This window comes from Scophthalmus maximus, chromosome 5, assembly GCF_022379125.1.
Source record: "Scophthalmus maximus strain ysfricsl-2021 chromosome 5, ASM2237912v1, whole genome shotgun sequence".
NCBI classification, from domain to species: domain Eukaryota; kingdom Metazoa; phylum Chordata; class Actinopteri; order Pleuronectiformes; family Scophthalmidae; genus Scophthalmus; species Scophthalmus maximus.
This window is the reverse complement of record NC_061519.1, coordinates 18,881,793-18,901,502: the sequence shown is the minus strand read 5'-3', so window position 1 is coordinate 18,901,502 and position 19,710 is coordinate 18,881,793. Positions and strand designations below refer to the sequence as shown.

At 43.0% G+C, this 19,710-nt stretch overlaps 1 protein-coding gene and 1 long non-coding RNA gene across 8 annotated transcripts in view; one reads left to right on the top strand and one right to left on the bottom strand.

Annotated features, from left to right (window-relative positions):
- The window catches only part of LOC118311261 (adhesion G protein-coupled receptor L2-like), a 122,460-nt gene extending 103,112 nt beyond the window's left edge, over nt 1-19,348 (top strand). For 4 of the 6 annotated variants that reach the window (XM_035634979.2, XM_035634977.2, XM_035634974.2 and 1 more), the window contains 11 exons: nt 595-800; nt 1,232-1,405; nt 3,227-3,436; nt 4,992-5,212; nt 5,989-6,055; nt 8,581-8,672; nt 10,008-10,176; nt 11,090-11,218; nt 12,448-12,544; nt 13,613-13,738; nt 17,189-19,348. In XM_035634979.2, the coding sequence (XP_035490872.1) occupies nt 595-800; nt 1,232-1,405; nt 3,227-3,436; nt 4,992-5,212; nt 5,989-6,055; nt 8,581-8,672; nt 10,008-10,176; nt 11,090-11,218; nt 12,448-12,544; nt 13,613-13,738; nt 17,189-18,060 (2,363 nt within the window). In that variant the 3' untranslated portion in view covers nt 18,061-19,348. The remainder of the gene's footprint in view (nt 1-594; nt 801-1,231; nt 1,406-3,226; nt 3,437-4,991; nt 5,213-5,988; nt 6,056-8,580; nt 8,673-10,007; nt 10,177-11,089; nt 11,219-12,447; nt 12,545-13,612; nt 13,739-17,188) is intronic. The other 2 variants (XM_035634982.2, XM_035634986.2) reach the window with 1 other exon arrangement.
- Nucleotides 10,932-19,710, bottom strand: part of LOC118311265 — a 28,671-nt gene continuing 19,892 nt past the window's right edge. For both annotated transcript variants that reach the window (XR_004793946.2, XR_004793945.2), the window contains one exon: nt 10,932-11,232. This is a non-coding gene — a long non-coding RNA (uncharacterized LOC118311265). The remainder of the gene's footprint in view (nt 11,233-19,710) is intronic.

Genomic DNA, 19,710 nt, shown 5'->3' with positions numbered 1-19,710 from the left:
CTAACCTGTCCTCTGAAACACGTCCCCCCACAGCACGATGCTGCCACCGCCATGCTTTATCGCTGGTGTTGGGCAGGTGATGATCTGTGCCTGGTTTCCTCCAGACAGGGCGCTTGGAATTGTGGCCAAACATTTAGCAAATTCAAAACCATGTGTTTCACAGAGGCGAGGCTTTTGTCTGGCCATAAAGCCTGGATCGAGTGCTGATGTCATGCAGGATGTCTGGAGCACGGTCAGAGTAACCTGTTGTGCCCGGTCGCCCCTCTTATGAAGACAATTGCAGTGAGCTCATGAAAGATAATTATTGATAATGGATGCCACCGTGCTCTTTGGAACAGCTGAATTGTTTTGCAACCTCTCCCAGATCCGTGCCTCGACACATCCTATGTCCGACCGCTGCCGGCACATCCCTCGACCGTGTTTTTTGCTCAACAAACACTTATTGGCCAATGTAGTCTCATATGCAAAGGCAGCAATTAGCACATGAATGTTTGTTACATTTGTATGATACCACTGAATGAACACTGTAGGGTTTGTCTCATCTAACTAAAGGAATCCTGTATGTCTGATGATTTTGTTATTGCCTGGTTGCAGGTGTGGCCAAGCTGGTATTTGTGCTCTACAAACACCTGGGCCAATTCCTCAGCACCGAGAACGCCACGCTGAGGGGAATGGGGGACCTGAGCAAACGCAACCTTTCCCTCACCGTCAACTCCCACATCCTTTCAGCGTCTATCACCAAGGAGTCCAGCCGTGTGTTCGTCGCCGACCCCGTGATCTTCACACTGGAGCACCTGGATGTAAGCCTTCTCCCGAGACTCTGCCAGACCACACCGAAGAGCAGCGCTGAAACGGCTACACGGAGCTTTGATGCATTAGTGTTGTAGAAAATCTGTTGAAGAGAAAACATCCATATTATCCATGTGTGTCGTGTCTCGCTTTGTGCTTTGAAAATTACCATAGTAATCCCTCTCACAAATTAACATATTAAGATCCGGTTTTCATTCATTTTTCAAATTTCATCCCGTTTCTTCTAACAATCCATCACATTTAAGGAATTTCAGTTGCACTGATACTGGATAATGGTGCACACGTCACATATGTTGTCACACGGGGACTTACAGTTAGACATATGAAATCTAAAAGGTACGTTTGTGTACGATCATGCCTATGTGAAAGCATGTTCATATATGTTTGATCATTTTTTTCTTTGTGTGTTTGTGTTTTGTAGAAGGAGCACTACTACAATCCCAACTGTTCCTTCTGGAACTACTCTGAGCGGAGCATGATGGGATACTGGTCCACTCAGGGCTGTAAATTGCTGGAAACCAACAAGAGCCACACCACTTGCTCCTGCAGTCACTTGACCAACTTCGCCATCCTCATGGCTCATCGGGGGAACGTGGTGAGTGGCCCTCGCCTCGTGTTTGCAGGAGTTGTTTTTTTTCTTCCTTGTCTCAGTTAGTTGCTCTTCTTCCATCTCGCTGACAGATTTGTGCACACACGGCAAGAACAAGAGTGACATTTCAGTGGAGATAATTAGATTATTGCCGGAGGAGAAGGTAAGGGTGGGGATAGGAGGGGGGTGGAAGCAGGCTGTCACTTTAAAAGAGCGAGACTGTGGATCAGGATAGGAAGCGCCATAACATCATCAGAAGTAATTATATTTTACCTGTGGGCCGTGTCTAGTATCCCTCCATGCATATGTCTCTGAGAATCATGGGAAACGTTCCTGTAGAGCTCCAGCTTTAACGTTTGTTTCCACCACTCTTGAAGTGGTGCAGGAACCGTTTGGTCGCGAAATGCAATTATAATCCAATTACATGATAAATAGCATGTGTAGCAAGGACCTTGCAAGTAATAAATGTGGAGGATAAGTTTGTGGTTGATATAATAATACGTCCCAACTCATGAACTCTGTCCCTGTCATCTGTCTTAACCTCAACCTTAACCACAGTTTGTAACCAGAGCCCTGAGGCGAGGATTAATCTCACACCAATTCCCTGCACATCACCTCAAATGCAACTCCTGCCCTCAATAAAATTACAAATATCACAGGAAGAATTGCCTCACTTTCAGGCCACCATGACGTTAAGTGATATTTTGTATGGTCAAGTAGTTGGGTTTTTTTTGCCCGGTGCCCATTTTGAAACATTCTCAGTTGTAGATATCCTGCAACGCAGTGTGAATCGACGCTTTAAAAAAGCGAACCCACATGTGGACGTCACCTCACTTGGTCGCGGGTTCTTTGTTGCGGTTTTTCAGCTGATCTCACCATCTGCAACACGGTCTGCGTAATGTGATCTTAATGTGAAGTTAAAGGACAGATGCAGAAGTTCTTCATGTTCGGTTTAAATTAATAGTCAGGTGCCCATATGAATCATTAAAACAGATTTTGCATGCTGTGATCACTAATACCTTCCTAATGTTTTTTCTTTGTAAGTGACAGGGGAAACAAATCCACTGTAGCAAAAATATTAATTCATTTTATCTAAAGCTAATATGAGGCTTCAAATGTTCCACCAGATCAAAATGGTATCTTCCAAAATTACAGTCTTCATTGCTATCCTTTCAGAAATGATAAACACAAAAATAGATTATTACACTACAATACGTTTACGTAATATATCTACTTGATTTCACTTATCAAACCACTTAAACGTCATATTAGCTTCAGCTTTAAAGAACAACTGCGGTCTTCTCCTCCCCATTACTCACATTAGAAAAGACATTAGGATTGTCATTGTACATATGGGCACCAAAAAAAAATGAAGAACTTATTCTTTAAAAGACTCAACAACAACAGTTTTATTTATATAGCGACAAATGATAACATACACAATCTCAAGGCACAATACAGAGTGAGGTCAAGACCTTATAAGATTATTGTGAGAAACATTTCCCACCATGAGCAAGCACTTAGGGACAATGTAGAGGAAACATTCCCTTTCAACAGGAAAAAAGCCTCCCAACAGAACCAGACCCAGGGTGGGCGGCAGTCTGCCCCCACCAGTAGGGTAGAGAGAAATGGGGGAGGGGGGGCGGGTATAGACCAGGAACAGCTGTATATACTTTTGTATTCAAGCACTGTCATAAGGGTTGTTTTAAAGATAATTACACAATTTACACATCAGTAATTATCCCTACATCTATTATGTGCTTAAACGCCGCCGATCACTATGGATCACGTGTGGAGTTGACGGTGAATCCATGTCTGCTTCTGCAGGTGGAGGGGAGCGTCCACGAGCTCCTTCTCACCGTCATCACGCGCATGGGCATCGCCGTGTCTCTGGTCTGCCTCGCCATCAGCCTCTTCACCTTCTGCTTCTTCCGAGGTCTGCAAAGTGACCGCAACACCATCCACAAAAACCTCTGCCTGAACCTCTTCATTGGCGAGCTTATCTTCCTCGTGGGCATCAACATGACAGAACCGAAGGTACCGCGGAAATTATACCGCAGGGGGTTTTAACTTTTTATGCCGCTGATGAATGGTCTGGTCTGCTGTGATTAACCTTTTTAAATGCTTGAATTTCCCCTTCAATTAGCCTTCAAGTGGCCATAAAGATGCCAAGGAATCCAAATTGGATTCAAATATCACCTATCTATTCTGTTTCAGCTCGCTCCAAGTCTTTAAGATATGCAGTGCTGATTCTGAGTGAAATATTCAAACTCAGGATGATGTTTTTTTTATGACTGCACCATTTTATCAAATACAAATATTCTATGCATGATCTTTTAGACACAGTTCTCCTACATCATTTGAATCTTTGAAAACTTTGGGATCTTCACTAAAACTGAAAATAAGAGTTCCCTGAGTTTGAATGGAACTTGGCTGCACAATGAGCATTTTAACGAAGGATCCACGAGGGGATTTGGGGGAAACGTGGATATTTTCACTGCTTTTCTACCTGCTCAGACCAAGAAAAACGGATAGATACCTTTGCAATTCATAACATTGTTTGATATGTTTTGGCTTGAAATGACTAACATAATGTACAAATTTACTGAATAATAACATTTAGATTTTTCCGGGAAATTACTGATGTAATATATGAGTTCACAAAACATGTATTGCTTTATGTGAGTAATAATAAAGTCAATGGCCAGAAAAGGGAATATCACAACAATTAATTGTCATCACTTTTATCACGATGAATGAATGTCATAATGTAAAACCACCATCCACTCTCCTTTTTGCTCTGTTTTGATCTCCAACAAATCTTGGGAGAAATATCAGCCCCCTCGAGCTGCTGAATGCTTCAGTGTTCTCACCAGCCAGCCACAAGCTGTGTCTGTCTGCTGCTTGGTCCTGAGCAGGTAGTGAACAGTGGCTTTATCAAAGCTTTATTTTTCTTTGGGATGAAAACAGCTTCCTTGCTGTGGCTAAAAGACAGGTCAATAAAGTTGGTGGGCCATAACACCAAAAAAATACTGAGCTGAAAGACGGTAAGAATCTCAAACAACCCTATTCACATTACATGTGGTCATTGGATCCTGTGTTGATATACAAATATTGATTAGGGCGGCTGTAAGCGGAGCCACTGCTTCGTCCCACAAACACAGTAATCTGACTTATCAGGGCTAATCGCACCAGTCATTGAACCCTTAAACCTTAAGTAAGTAGAATAAAAAGCCCCAAAAAACAAAAACAAATATGTAATTGAAAGCCACTTTATAAAAATGCATCGATAAGAGAGTTTTGAAAGACGCCGCTTAGGCTACATCCACATTACTAAGTACACACTACTCCGGAGTTTTTGCAGCATCTAAAGCGCTCTTCTAAAATGAAAACCCAGTATGTAGCCTGAGGTCTCTTGTCTGACTGACATAGGAAGCTTCTTCCACAGTATGCGGGGGCCCTTACAGTGAGTGAGCGCTCTACCACACTCTGTCTCGAGTCTCGCCCTGGGTAGCAAGAGCAGAAAAAGTCTGATTCAAAAAAACAAACACTTGTGCCTGTGTGTAACCCCCTGCATGTGTCTTCCTGTCAGCTGGTGTGCTCCATCATCGCCGGGGTTCTCCACTTCTGCTTCCTGGCTGCGTTCGCCTGGATGTGTCTGGAGGGTGTGCAGCTGTACCTCATGCTGGTCGAGGTGTTCGAGAGCGAGTTCTCTCGCAGGAAGTACTACTACGTCTCCGGGTACCTCATCCCGGCCGTGGTGGTGGGCATCTCAGCAGCCATCGACTACAGGAGCTACGGCACACAGCGGGCGTAAGTGTAGTATCTGTGCAGAGGCTTTTGTTATTGCGTTTGTTGGATGGACACCAGGGGCATAAGTCCTCCCTTCTGCCCATCAGGACAAGCCCACGCAGCAAGCGTGTGTGTTCTAATGATAAATGATAAGCAATATCACAAAGAGTAATCCACCTCTGCCCCTGGAAAATTTACACCCTGTCACTGCTAAAAGGGGAGGATATGAACAAAGCCGCAACATTAATGAATATGCTGGCTAGCTGCACTTGCCTGCTGCATTTTTATGCTTTCCAAGTGGGTAATTGCTAGTTAAAAGTTTATGCACTTCTTTGCTGGTCCTCATCCAAGCAGCAAGCTTTATGATTTGTAAGACTGCAGTCCTCTAATTTATGGGATTTAAGCAAACTGCCCTTTTCAAACATTTTATTCCTATAGGCGTCACCTCATTTCTGTTTCCTGGTGATAAACACGGGCCGCGGCGCAATTCATTCTCCAACTGCACACAATACATTGTTTACTGTTCTCATGTACACACAGTCAGACATCAGACATTTGTAAGCGTTTGCAGACTGTGAAGTCACACAGTCCAACAACCCCTGCCTTTCAGACTGCAGACTCTCGTGGCACGGGGCCAACACTCCGTCAAGGTTTTCTTCTCTGTGGTCAGAGGAGCCTCTCCTCTGTTGCTGTGACCTATCATCCAGCCGGCTCTGCCGGGTCCTGATCGATGAGACACAACTTTGTTTTGGCAGAGAGATGATTTAATGAACTAGCATCGCCTTTTCTCTCTGCAGATGCTGGCTGAGGGTTGATAACCATTTCATCTGGAGCTTCATTGGGCCTGTAACCTTCATAATTTTGGTAAGTTGTAATTTTGTGCACGTGATGATTTTTCTTCTTTTTTTTCCTTCAAAGAAAAGCTTTGAAAACAGTTTATAGATTTTTCTCTCAGTGTGCTGGCAGCCTTTTGGCTTTGCTTTCTCAGATCAATTTGCATGAAGGGAAAGTGGTCCCATTATAGCTGACACAAGGACATCAGTGTCCACTCAGCTATGAAAGCCTCTGAAATCAGAATTGTTGAGCGGCAACAGCTTAGAGCTGTTTGGTCCTCGCTGTACATCTAGATAATACTCCCCTTCTGCAATCAGGAGGAGGGATCGTCTCAGGCATGAAGGTCATTTGCTCAGTGGGAATACAAGGGTGATGGTGAGGGGGGGTGAACATGGAAGTAATGAGTGGGTGGGCCAGACAACCATTACCACAGCTCATAGCCCTGCTGAGGATCATGACACGTCCCCAGCCAATCCCAGCACACGGACATCTCCATCTTCACCTTTCAATATTTCATGTGGTGCACTGGGTGTTCACAATGCACACAGACACGCACACAGACACGCGCACACACACACAACAAAACACGTGCAAGAATACATGTGCACAGGCCTGAACAAACACACGCTGCGTATCCATACGTACGGTAACACAACATGTCAATCTGTTCATGGGCTGTGAATACATGCAAAACCTGGAGAGGTGCTGCGTCAGCGCTGAGAAGTGAGAGACCTGAATATTGTAGAGGACGGCCCCTTGGAGACCGGGCATGGGAGGCGGGGGGGGGTTCCATATGCGGTTTGCCTCGGCTTTCTGCAGAGTGCCTTCCTGCCTCCTTCGCCTCGCTGTCTGTCCCTCTGTCTGTCTCATCGGATCTGTGTCATCACTCGCAGATGTGTTAAATGCATCTGCAGCCACTCGACTCATGCGGACGTAAATCGGCCCCAGTGGCTGAGAGACAAAAGTCGGCATTACTCTAAGCTGTGATCTAAAAGCCTCTTTCTGTCTTGGCCACTCCCTTTTTTCTGCTTTCCTCTCACGCTCGCTGTTGCCATTTAAAGCCTCCTTTTTTCTGCTGCCTTGAAGTGTTTCAAAATGTGAGGTAATAATGGGGATTTTTTCTTTTCTTGTTTTTGGAATTGAATGATCATTATGCTTTGTTTTTCTTGCCAATCCTTACTTTGTGTCATTCATTTCACCTCATTTACCGTAGATGTGAGAGAGATCTGCCAAATGCTCACTTGGAGCAGATAGGGAATATACGTTTTTGATAACATAAAAATCTGGATTTACTTTATTTCAATAAATATTTGCAGAACTGCATTTAAACGAGGTTTAATACCGAAGTGAAACACATCTCCTTCCTTTCCCTCGGTGGCGACGCACCCTGCAGTGCTTACAAAGAGACCTCCTGAGAGCATGGAAACCTTTTTCGGGATGTATGGCTTGAATCGCCTAAATGTTTTTACTGGCCTCAGTGAAATTATTTCTAAAATACTCTTTCCTCTCTGTGTTTTTCTTGAGCTTTCGTCCGCGGCACACGAGATCTGCTTGGACGTCATGAGATACACATTCTCATATTCGATGAGGATTTGTACTGTGGGATTGAGTGTAATGTCAAACAAGAAAGAGAGGGAAGAGAAACTTTCGACGCAGCTTATGTTGAAGGCCAGAGCTGTGTGAAGTCGACCACAGCAATAACCTCTCACTGTTGTTTTTCTTTTTGGAAGTCGGTTTACTTTACGATCTGCACCGAAGCAATACATTTTCATATTCCTCTCGGTAAAGGTATGCTGGTGTTGATGCTACAAAGAGCCAAAACCACTGAAGATTAAGCAATATCCTTAGTCGCTGTGAAACATACCAGCTGTTGTTAGCAACCAGTGGTAAAAGTGCATTTACTCAAGTACTAATTTGAGGTACTTATTCTTCATTTGAAATACTTTTTAAAGACACTACATTTAAATGGGAAATACTGCAATTTTGACTCCATTTGACGGCTCCAGATACTTTAGAAATATGATTTGGGCCTGAAAAACATATAAAGAGGATGAAGAATCTGCCCAGCAGTAAATACAAGAAGAGCTGGAACAACGTGTTTCTTTTACAGAGTATTAGTTAATTTCATGCATAAATAACAAAACATTCTATGGTTCAAGCTCTCTCAAAGTAAAGATTTTTTGACCTATTTGTCAGAGAAAACAAGCATGTGTGAATGTTTCACTTTGGGCTTAAGAAAGTTGAAAATATTGATCTGAATATTCATCCATCAGGGGAAAAATTCAGTTGTATAAATCAATAAAAAAAAAAAAATCTGCGGTAAACCTTCACCAACTACAACAATCAAATGTTGCTCGGATATGAATCCATTTTTTTTTGGGGGGGGGGGTGTATATACCTTATTTTTACCTACTTTAATTTTACTTTTCACTGTGTGGTTTGGGGATTTTTACGTAAGCTAAGGATCTGTGCGCTTCCCTCCACCCGTTAGCAGCAGAAATCAGATTCCTCTCTAAGTGCCGTCTGTTAACCCTGATACGCGTCTGTTTTGACAGGTCAATGTCATCTTCCTGGTGGTGACCATGTACAAGATGGTGAAGCACTCCACCTCCATGAAACCCGACTCATCCAGGCTGGGGGGTATCAGGTGAGGGGTGTCACTCTCGGATATTAGGTAGCTGGTCTCGGGATGCTTGGTCTGAGACTGTGTGCGCGTGCGTGCGTGTGTGTGTGTGTGTGTGTGTGTAAATGTGTGAAAAGAAAAAATAATATGCACCACTACTGCTTTTGCCTCCCTCCTGAAATTTTTAAAAGCGCCTTTTGACCTACATGTTTATTTGATTTCCTCTTCTCTTAAACCAAACCAGACCAATAATTTTCCCTTTCAGGTGCTACCTCTGTCCATAGTTGGTGCCTTTTTAGCTCCTTTTATGATTTCAGTATTTGCACGACTCAGGGTTATACTGTCGTTTTTATTTCTTCATAACTGCATTTTTGACCTTTGGTATCTTTTCCCCCTCCTGTGTGGACATAGTTTACGGTCTCTCTTGGAAGACAGATTCAACCACATGCCTCGTAGATTTAATGATGGAGAAAACTCCGAGAGAGAAAAAAAAAGATGGCCCCATTTTCCTTCCAGTGGGCTGCATTTGCTCGATAAAAAGACGAGTCCCTGACCATTTCTGTGCCTGGGTTCTTCTTCAACAATATGCCTGATAACAGGCTAACATATGTTATGTGGGCGTTTGATTTTTTTAGGCAGCCACAATGATTTGGGGCCAAAATAAAGGAAGAAAAAAATAGGCGTTTACTTTGCCTGGCTTTCGGGGGGGGGGGGTTAGCACACAGAAAACCTGCATTGGTTTGCATTTGGATGCTGGATTGAACTCATTAACTGTCCTTAATTAGCATCTACCTCAAATCTGAATTTAGTTTGTGTCAAGTGTCATCAAAAAAATGAAAAAGCTGGTTACACTTGTGATTATTCAGTCAACCACTGTTTTCTTGTGTAATACATTTTACACAAGAAATGTTATAAAAAACTGATCATCCGTCACTTTCAATGCTGCCTCTCCTTTTTCAGCGTGTCGTCTCCCGGTGACATGCTGTTGTCCCATTTATTCTCCTCCTCGCCGTAGCTCTCTCGGGGCCGGCTCACTCCATTCTCGTGTATCAATAACAACCAGCCATTGTCATCGAAAATGACTGTTAAGTTATCTTGTTTCCACTAGTCTTAGTTCCTGGAAGCTGCCAAGGAAAAAGCTGCTGTGTCTGCATTCTCTTCAGCCATTAACTCCAAGGAAGACTTTGTATTTGAGTCAAATACCAAATGCACAGTCATTCAAAAACGTTGCCTTTGTATAATAATCAACGAGTGTACCCCCCCTCTTTTTTAACATTGTGCTTTCCAGAAGGAGAGAAACATCAAGCCAAGCAGATTCTTTTTACAATCGTTAACATGGCTCTTCTTTCTATTTCGCAGGTCGTGGGTGTTGGGAGCGTTTGCCCTCCTTTGTCTGTTGGGGCTCACGTGGTCCTTCGGCCTGTTCTTCCTCAACGAGTCGTCCATCGTGATGGCGTACCTCTTCACCATCTTCAACACGCTGCAAGGGATGTTCATCTTCATCTTCCACTGCCTGCTCCAGAAAAAGGCAAGATTTTTGTCCTCTCTGATCGACCGACGAGTAATTCAAGAGAAAATTGATTGACAGCTATTCAGTTAACAAGGGAAAAAAAATGTCAGACCAAGGTAAACTTCCAGCTTCTTAAATGTTTGGAATTGTTGTTTTAGTTTTTTCTTTAAACCAAATACTGTTGTTAGATAAAGCAAGAAATTTGAAGACATCGCCTTGGAAACTGTGCCATTTATTTTACAATTTTATCACATTTTAAAGATGACACAAATTGGAGAGTTTATTTTAAAAAAGATGACTGATTAATCTATAAAGAGCTGAAAAGACCATTATGTTAATGAGTATTAATGAGAATCAAGTTTATGTTGAGTAATTGGCAACTGTTTTGTTAAAAGTACTCTATAAATGTTAATTATTATTATTATTATTATTAAATGACAAATCATTTGAGTCGGTTTTATTTCGGTTCCAGCTTCTTAAATGAGGATTTTATTTTTTGCAAAATGACAAAAAGTTCCTATTTGGACAAAACAAAACATTTGAGCACATTTTAAATAAACAATGGATTAATGCAAAGCATAATTAGTAGGTTAATTGAAAAATAATTTAAGCTTAAATCAGTTGCAGCTTTATTTTCATAAATATCAAACATGGCAAGGCCAAGAACTGCCTCTTTCCTTCCTAATGTAATCTATATTGCAGGTGTGAATCATTATATATATGTGGAAATTTTACACTTTTACACTTGCTGTATATGATTCAACGTGCTATGATATTGTTTTTTTTATCCCTGTCCTCAGTGATATGGCATTTAAGCTGCTGTCAGCTGGCATTTGATAGAGATTTGTGTCTCTCGTGGGTTAGAGAGGGTCGCTGTGTGTGTGTGTGTGTGTGTGTGCTCAGTCTTTCCTGATCTCCTTTTCCCCTGCAGGTCCGCAAAGAGTACAGCAAATGTTTCCGTCAGTCCCAGTGCTGCGGCGCGCTGCCCTCGGAGGGCTCCCACAGTTCGGCCAAGGCGGCCACGTCTCGATCCACGGCCCGCTACTCCTCCGCCACACAGGTACGCGCACAGTACTGAGAATCACATGTAGCAGAGGTTTAGGATGTCAAGGATGTCAGGATTTAAGGATTTAGAAAAAAACGTAGGTGAAAATATTTAATTTGAGTTTGATTTCAATATTTTATGGACTGAAACCCACAATTGTCTGTGTAGCCAAGACCTGAGGTAATTTGGCTTCTTACATTTATGCATGGAGCTCCATTATTATTAAGACAAAAAAAGCACATCACTAAGCCACACTAGTGCGAAGGGTGACATGAACATGGGCTCTGTATTCTGAGAATGACGGTGGTGTAAATGCTCGCTAGCAAACCAAAAGTGAATTGATCTGCAACCAACAAATGTAGTATTTACTCCTGTTTGAGTGATGTTTGTTGAAATCAGTTCTGAGGTTAATGGAAATGATTTAGCCCTTTTTAAAAACCCAGAGCATACGTCCTTGGTGCCGGGAGCCACAGACAAACTATCATACTGTTGGTTTTTGGTCTTTTCACCGAATTCATTGACAGAAAGAAAGATGAAATATAGCCAGTTTATTTTCAACCTTTCACGTCATTGTAACATTAACCAAATAAACAGTTTAGTTTCAGTGAACAGTTTCACTGTTATAACCTACATATGATTAAATAAAACTGAACTGAACTTGATAAACTGATTTCTTTTTTGCTTCCCATTGTAACATTGAGACTTTGTTATCAAGTCTTTAGACTGCAGAGGTTATATATTAAAGGATGGGAATTTTTTTTTTTAGACAAATAAGTGTGACGGTAAAGTTTAATGCATTTTTGTTGTACTTCTATGAATGTTATCGTCTTATTTCAAAAGAAGGAAACAGATAAGAGAATATTGTTGAACAGGACGTAAAGGTCTTCTCTTCTCTGGTGAGATCTATCTCAAATACGCTTCTGGGAATTCGGTAGCAGCTTCTGCTGGTAGCACCAAGAGGGGAAAAAAAGCAGTAGCTCAGAGCCGATCTCTCAAATTACAAGTCAAAGAGATTCTCCGCGTATGCTTTTTTTCCCCTTCTTTTTTGATCAATAGCACATGGGGGGCTTTGTTTTACCAAAGCACGACCATGTCATCAAGCAGTGGGTTGGCTGAATCGTGTAGAAAAGTGCAGACTCGAATCACAAATCCCACTTAGCCACTCAATCCTCAGGGCCAAAAGCCTTGAATAACAGCGGCACCATGTTGAGTCCTGATCAATGGCTGCTTTTCTCTCCACCCAGAGCCGCATCAGGCGGATGTGGAACGACACTGTGAGGAAGCAGTCGGAGTCCTCCTTCATCTCAGGAGACATAAACAGCACCTCCACACTCAACCAGGGTAAGCTACCCTTTCTTCCACCACCACCAGACGAGACACATGCGCTATTCTCTTTGTGGCGAGGCTCTGAATTCACAATAAACACTTCAATGGATGCAGCCAACACGACTCTGTGGCAGCTCGGAAAACGAGGAGACAAGACCTGATTTAATGTTGCTCCTCTTGGCGCCAAGCAATCAAAAAAAACAGCGTTAAATCTTGCCAGTGTGCAAGTTCACAGCATTTTCCTGCACTTTCCTGCTCACTGCCATCATCTGAAAGGAGAGGAATAGAGACTGCGAAGAGCTGCGATGTGTAGTCTGGCATAAAAAAATTAAAAAAACGTTACTGATGAGTTCTTGAGTTCAAATCATAACAATCGTGACCGGAGAGACTCATCGTCACCCCGGCATGATTGTCAGGATGAAGTTAGGGGAGGAGAGATGAGCAAAGTCAGGCTGAGGTCAGAGCTGGTTTTGGGCAAGATCCCAAGCATCACGAAGCTCAGGCTCCAGACTGTGCCAACACAGATTTGGATGTAGTTATGAATTACTTTCTTTAAACGCACACATGCCAACGCGGAGTTTCTCAGCGATCCGTCCAAATGACTGAGGGTAGTTATTACATTCCTGAGGATATACACAAGCATGCTCGGGATGATAGGGATCCTGTATTATTCATGGCAGGCCACTTAGCCATGTTTTGTCTAGTGTCTCGACTGGGCGAGTTTGTTTAGATGAATTTGCTCCACATAAACACTGCAGCTGATTGTGTTGCTACGCTTTGGTCAACACTTTGACGCAATAATATGGTTTGTCAGTTACATCATCTGACTGTTTGGACAAGGTTTTGCCTCGACCAACGTTTCTATGGATGCTCTTGTCGACCATAGAAGGGCCGAGCGGTCACAGGTCATAGATCTTTAGCGGTGTCAGATTCTGGACAGTAAATGTCAGTGTTTGTTTATGTGGACCGCTACCCAGCGCACCAACGCCACACACCATGAAGTACAGTACCGTGAGCTCTTCTTCCTCAACTGTTTTGTCACTCCTGATTTTTCTCCCTTTCTCTATCTTCCTGTTATTTCAGGGATGACCGGCAACTACCTCCTAACTAACCCTCTCCTCCGAACCCACGACACTAACCCTTATAACAACCTGCTGGCAGAAACGGTGGTGTGCAACACCCCCTCTCCACCGGCCTTTCACTCCCCAGGTGCACATCCACCCTCCACCTTTATCCTGACGTAGATTTGTGTTTGTGTTAAAGCCTTTTGGGAAATACCCTCATTCGCTTCGTGAAGGTGGAGTCAGATGAGAAGGTTGAGAACCTTTTTGGTTTTTTTAAGGGGAGTTATCTGCCAAAAAACAGTACGGGACATTATTTCTTCACTTCAGTCTTTGTACATGCTAAACAAAACGGATATAACAATTTGTAATTTGTGAACTTTAGCTCTAGACTACCTCCCCTATGTTCATGCCTAGCTGAGCTAACCATCTCCTGGCTGACACTTTATATTTAAAAGACAGATGTGAGAGTGGTGTCAATCTTTGAGAGTGATGTAAATCTCCCCAAGAAGGCGAATAAGTACATTTCCCAAGATGTCAAACTATTCCTTTCACTGTGTTAGATTTATTAAACACATGAAAACTCCCAAGATCGTGGCTGTGACACAGTGTGAATTACATTTTTGAGAATAATTACTCTAGATTTATCATCTGTTCCTCTTTGTTCACATCCCCTCTGCTTTTTTGCAGTAGTTCTTATCGAAAGCAAGTTGCCTCCTTTATAAACACGAGGAGATGAAACTCAGATGTTATGAGACGTTAATGCTATCTTATCTGCGCCACAGAGCAGACATGTGGGAATTCCTCTCTGTTGGGTATGAGTTTTACAGTACATGTTGGTCCAGATCATTTAAGCCTTTTCCCTTAGGGTTGATATTATTTACATCATATATGTAAAGGTCATTACATTTTCTACTTCAAATCTGGCCAAGCTGGATTTAAATCATGTCAGTGTTTATGGTGACCTAGTTCCTCTCTGGCAGAGCAAAAGAAACCCAATTTTTTTAAAAAATAAAACAGGACCACATGACGCAATGCGGGAAGAGTCATAGCCCTCAGATATTCACAGGCATTTGATGATAAAAGGGAATATACAAAAACAGCAGTATGGCGAAAGCGGAGTAAGGAGAGGATTTGCGGTAACATTTTGCTTGAACCTACTGCAGCCATCATGGTCTTGTCTAGTGTTGCGAGCTCGCTTACAGCACAATGAGAGCACTTCACACTCAGAGATAATGAAGCCGGGTTGGGACCAAACAATGTCTGCACAGAAAAATCAAAGACATTTCATGATTATTTTTTTTTCCTTTTTCTTTTTCCGTCTTCTTTCTTTTGCGAGCTCAGCGGCAGCCGAGCCAGACGCAGCAGTCTGTGTGTGTGTGTGCAGACAGCTTGTGCTTTATTACCCTAAAATGTTTACCTGCTTAATCATTGTAGGATAATTGCATGTTAACATTTGAGCGCAGGAGATGAATACAGCCTCGCGATTTTCAATCAGCGGGTAATTTCGAATGTCGGCTTAAACGTCTCCGTTACCTGCGGAAGAGACCTCGTCTCCCCCTGAGGTGAACCTGCGGTACTTAAGCCGCGTTTAAACACAGGAGCATCGGAGGGAATGCTGCCTACGCTCATTTAACAGCAGATCAAGCAGCCTGGTGACAAACAGGGGAAATTTAAACATATGGAAACCCGTTTGTGTAGAGCAGGCAGCGGTATGACACACAAATGTCAAAACCCGGTGTGAAGATCACCAGCCGAGTATGAAATACGTGCCGAGAGACTGTCAAGTTTAACATAAGCTCTTTGAAAATGTCCTCTGCTATAGTCATTACATTTAGCTCCCTGCGAAAGTGTGTGTGAGTGTGTGTGTGTGTGTGTGTGTGTGTGTGTGTGTGTGTGTGCGCGCGTGTGTGCGTGTGTCTTCTATTATGAGTGTATTAATACTAAGTAATACTCTGCAGATGTTCATCCGATGCAGTAAAATCTGTAAGGAGAACATCTTGGATGAATCTCTGCTGGAACGGTTCCCAGAGTGCAGCTGTCGCTGTGTCCAGTTGAATTCTGTTCACATCACCCCCCCCCCCCCTCCCCCTCCCCCCGTAGACAATACCTGTCTGAAACAAAATCACTGCCTGTGCATAAGCAAATTTGGAAGTACGGTTCAGAGAAGTGTTTAATAATCCGACCCATCCTTCTTTTTTTTGCCCGTTTGCGCTCCACGCTTTTTTAGAAATGTCTTTGATGTTGTTTTCACTGGGTGGGGTGGGGGGGGTTTTTTCAGTTGCTATCATCCTTTCTCTGACACATTGGTTTGAAACCCTCGACTTCAGTTTCCCTTTTATTGTGTGTAACGACTGGCTGTGACGACACCGTACAAAATGTCAGCCTTTCACATACAGCCACATGGCGTACGCTGTAAATAAACCCCTCGTATCACAAGCTCATATAACTAGCCCCCTTCACTCTCATCACGCTACCCAAGCCTAGTCAGGGGGCTGAACAGAATGATTGTACTCCGCTCTGAGTGTGAGTGTGTTTCTCACATACTACTGATAGATGTACTTTTGGACAAAACAAAAAACAAATGTGTCATTCAGAAATGTTCCTTTTTTTTTTACTGCAGACCTTTTAAAAATGCTTGCTGCTGAACCCTTTCACCTGCTGAGTCCAGGATTCAGTCGTCCTCTATTTGTCCTTAAGCTCTCTCAAACTGATAAACACATCATTTTGCTGTCATTCTCCTTCCACCTCGGACAATTTGTGCAAAGCATCCCACGGGCTAAATTATAGTTAATTGCAAGGACACAATCTGATCGACTGAATCCAGGCTGGATGTCACGAGCTTCCACTTTTGTCTTATTTCGGTGATTTTGTTGTTTCTGCTGCAATTGAAAAGAAGCATCTGTTTTACTTTTTTGCACATCAGCTGTTCTTAGGCCAGATAGCCTGAGCAGACACACTTGATGTGAGTGGTGGCAAAGTGAGTCATTGCACCGTGCCTGTCTGTCGTGGTGTGTTGGGGTTGTTGCTGTGCTTGTGGGGCCCCAGTGCAGAGAGGTGGCTGGCCATCTGTGTTCCACATTACTCTCTTGTCTTGCCTTCTTTGAAAACAGGTGGAATGTTGTATTCATTGTTAATGTCCCAACGCTTCCTCATCCGCTTGCATTTATTTATTTATTTTCCTCCCATCCTGTGTGTTGCTTCTTGTATGCGTCTGTGTTGTGACCTGGTCATGAGCTACTTTACAACGTGTTGCTGTAGTATATATATATATATTTTTTTTTTTTTAAGTTTGACGTCATCGCCTGTTCTCATTTCTCCAATATTGTTCAGGATAATTTCTTACATTGGCTTTATGGATATTCAGCCGTAATGACGATGGACATGCTGGAGAGCCAATTGGGTTCATCTTCAGATTTTTAACGTTTTATTTGTATCTGGATGAAATTGAAATTAATCCAGAGATTAAAGAGCACAAGAGTGAAGTGTCCTGAGCAGTATCAAGTATATGTGGATGGTGTGGTGGAGACTGTTTTGTTTTTATCAAAAGGAGAAAAAAAGATGATATCTCACATTCTCGTTTTGCCCTTCCTTGCAGGACAGCACTCACTGAGCAACAGCAGGGACATCAGTGCCATGGACACCCTCCCCCTCAATGGCAATTTCAACAACAGCTACTCCCTGCGAGAAGACGACTATGAGGCCGTGGCTGTTCGAGCCGCCGGTGACCTGGGGGCCCTCAACCTGGACGATGTCGCCTTTGAGAAGATGATCATATCTGAGATTGTCCATAACAACCTCAGGCCCCGCGGGGCCCCCAAAGGTCGTGACGCCCAGAGGGATAGAGCCTTGCCTCCCCAGACCCGAGTGACAGTGGACCGAGGAGGGGGCGGGAGCGGCAGCGAGGATGACGCCATCGTGGCGGATCACGCCGAGGCCTCATCCCCCCAGAGAGGAAGTGGAAGAGGAGGCCACACCACCCTGGAGCTGCTCCTGCACCCCCACCACAAGGAGGCGCTGGAGGCCCCCCTCCTGCCTCAGAGGACTCACTCCCTGCTCTACAGCAACCAGAAGGCCCCCAGGCGCCTGGAGGGGCAAGGTGGCCATGGCTCTGAGACTGTTACTACAATGGAGGACACGGGCTCCCATTCACCCAACAATAATAGAGACTCCCTGTACACCAGCATGCCAAACTTGAGAGACTCACCCTCGCCTTCAGCTTTGCCGTACCCCCCAGAGGAGGAGGAGGAGGAGGAGGAGGATGAGCTCTCCCCCTCGCCTCGAAGCGAGAGCGAGGACGCGTATCATAAAAGCATGCCTGAGCTCGGCGATGCACCGCAGCCCTTGTCCTACTACCACATAAACCGAGGCACCAGTGACGGGTGCATCATCTCACCCAACAACGAAGACTGCGCGCAGGAGGGCGAGGCACCCAGCGATGGACAAATGCAGCTCATTACCAGCCTCTGAGCGGGTCGTCTTTGTTTGCACAGGTTCTAACAGATGGGTACTTTTGGTTGATGTCAAGCAAGCCGGCGAGTCTGGCTCCGCACTCCGCATGCTCTTCCTGTTAGAACAGGAAGTGAAATGCTGTTGGGTGGGAAAAGGAATGAATAAATGACTTTTGCACACAGATCTCATTAACACACGAAACACGTCCATGCGATGCCAGACAAATGTGGACTGTGAAAAGCTCTGCTGTTGGACTAAAGAGGTGCAGAGAATAACACACAGGCTGCTGTGTCACAGATAATTCTGTCTCATTTCTGTTGTACTGAAAGAAGAATTGAAGAATAAGGGATGGAAAAGAAGAAAAAAAAAACTCCAAGTAAAGAAATATGAAACTCCTGACATATTCCTGGGGGACTTTGCTGAACCAGGGTCTTTTTAGTCATAAAGTACGGAACTAGAACTAGTGTGGCTCCAATACACAGTCAAGACTGTAAAGTTAAGAAACCACTAATTCAGACTCAGGCCTTATATTTTCTCTATTGCACATTTAACTGTTGTCAAAGTAACAGCTAAAGAAAATATATTTTGCTGTACCACTAGTGTAAAAAGTACAAAAAAAGAACGAAAGAAAAAAAAAAGAAAAAAGAAATGGCAACCATTCAGTAGTTATACCCTTTCAATGTTAATAAGATTCTTCAGACAAGGTTAATCAAAATGGTGGAAATGTGCTTTTTCCCCCTCACACTTGACTCATTGTAGTATGTTTGCATATGAAAAAAAAAAAAAAAGTTTTGAGAGATTTCAGTCCATATAAAATCATGCTCACGTCTCTGCTTGTGAAGTGCTTTTGCTTTCATGATTGATGAGTTTTTGCCAGTAGTATATTTGTTAACACCGGGCCATGCACAGATTTGGGAGGGAATTGGATTCTCGTGTAATTTATTTTACTTGAAAGAAATTGTCAGGTTTAAAGACGTATGTTCGTGTCAATGCGATATTGCAGTTTTTGCGGACATTTTTCATCCTTTGACACTAATTAATTTATTAACTGAACTATTCAGAAAAAAAATGTGGCGGGAGGGAAGTCTGTGGTTGGAAAGTGTGAAAAGTTGTTGCAGCACTGATTAGGTTCATTTTATTTCTTTTGTAAGAGCCCATCATCAGCTGATATTTAAATCGACTCCTGTTTGATATCAAATAAATGTGAATTTGTTTTCTTGTTCCCAGATGTCTGGTGGCTTATTCTCGTTTTGCATTCAAGATTTCCACATGTAAAAATGACAATTAAATGATAAGACTGACGGTATTGTATGTTTTTGTTATTGTCAATCGCGAAAAAAGGACCAAAACTAATAATGTGTTGGTCTGTCCGTCTAAAACTGGTCACTTATTTGTACTGTAATTTTAGCAAATTTTATTCAAACAGAAATAAATAAAAGAATATTTGTCAAGACACGGATTTCCAGCAGCAGAATCACTGAAACACTGCTGCAATCCTCACAATCACCAAGTAATCATTGCACCATTTTAAACTCAGCATCACAACAAACAAATAAAAAAAACACTGCTGTCAAAAAAACAATCTTTATCCCTGCTGTAATCAAAGCAGAACATGCAAACATTGTTTTAAGCTAATAAGCTAAGCCAGGCTTTGGCTGCATAGGTATT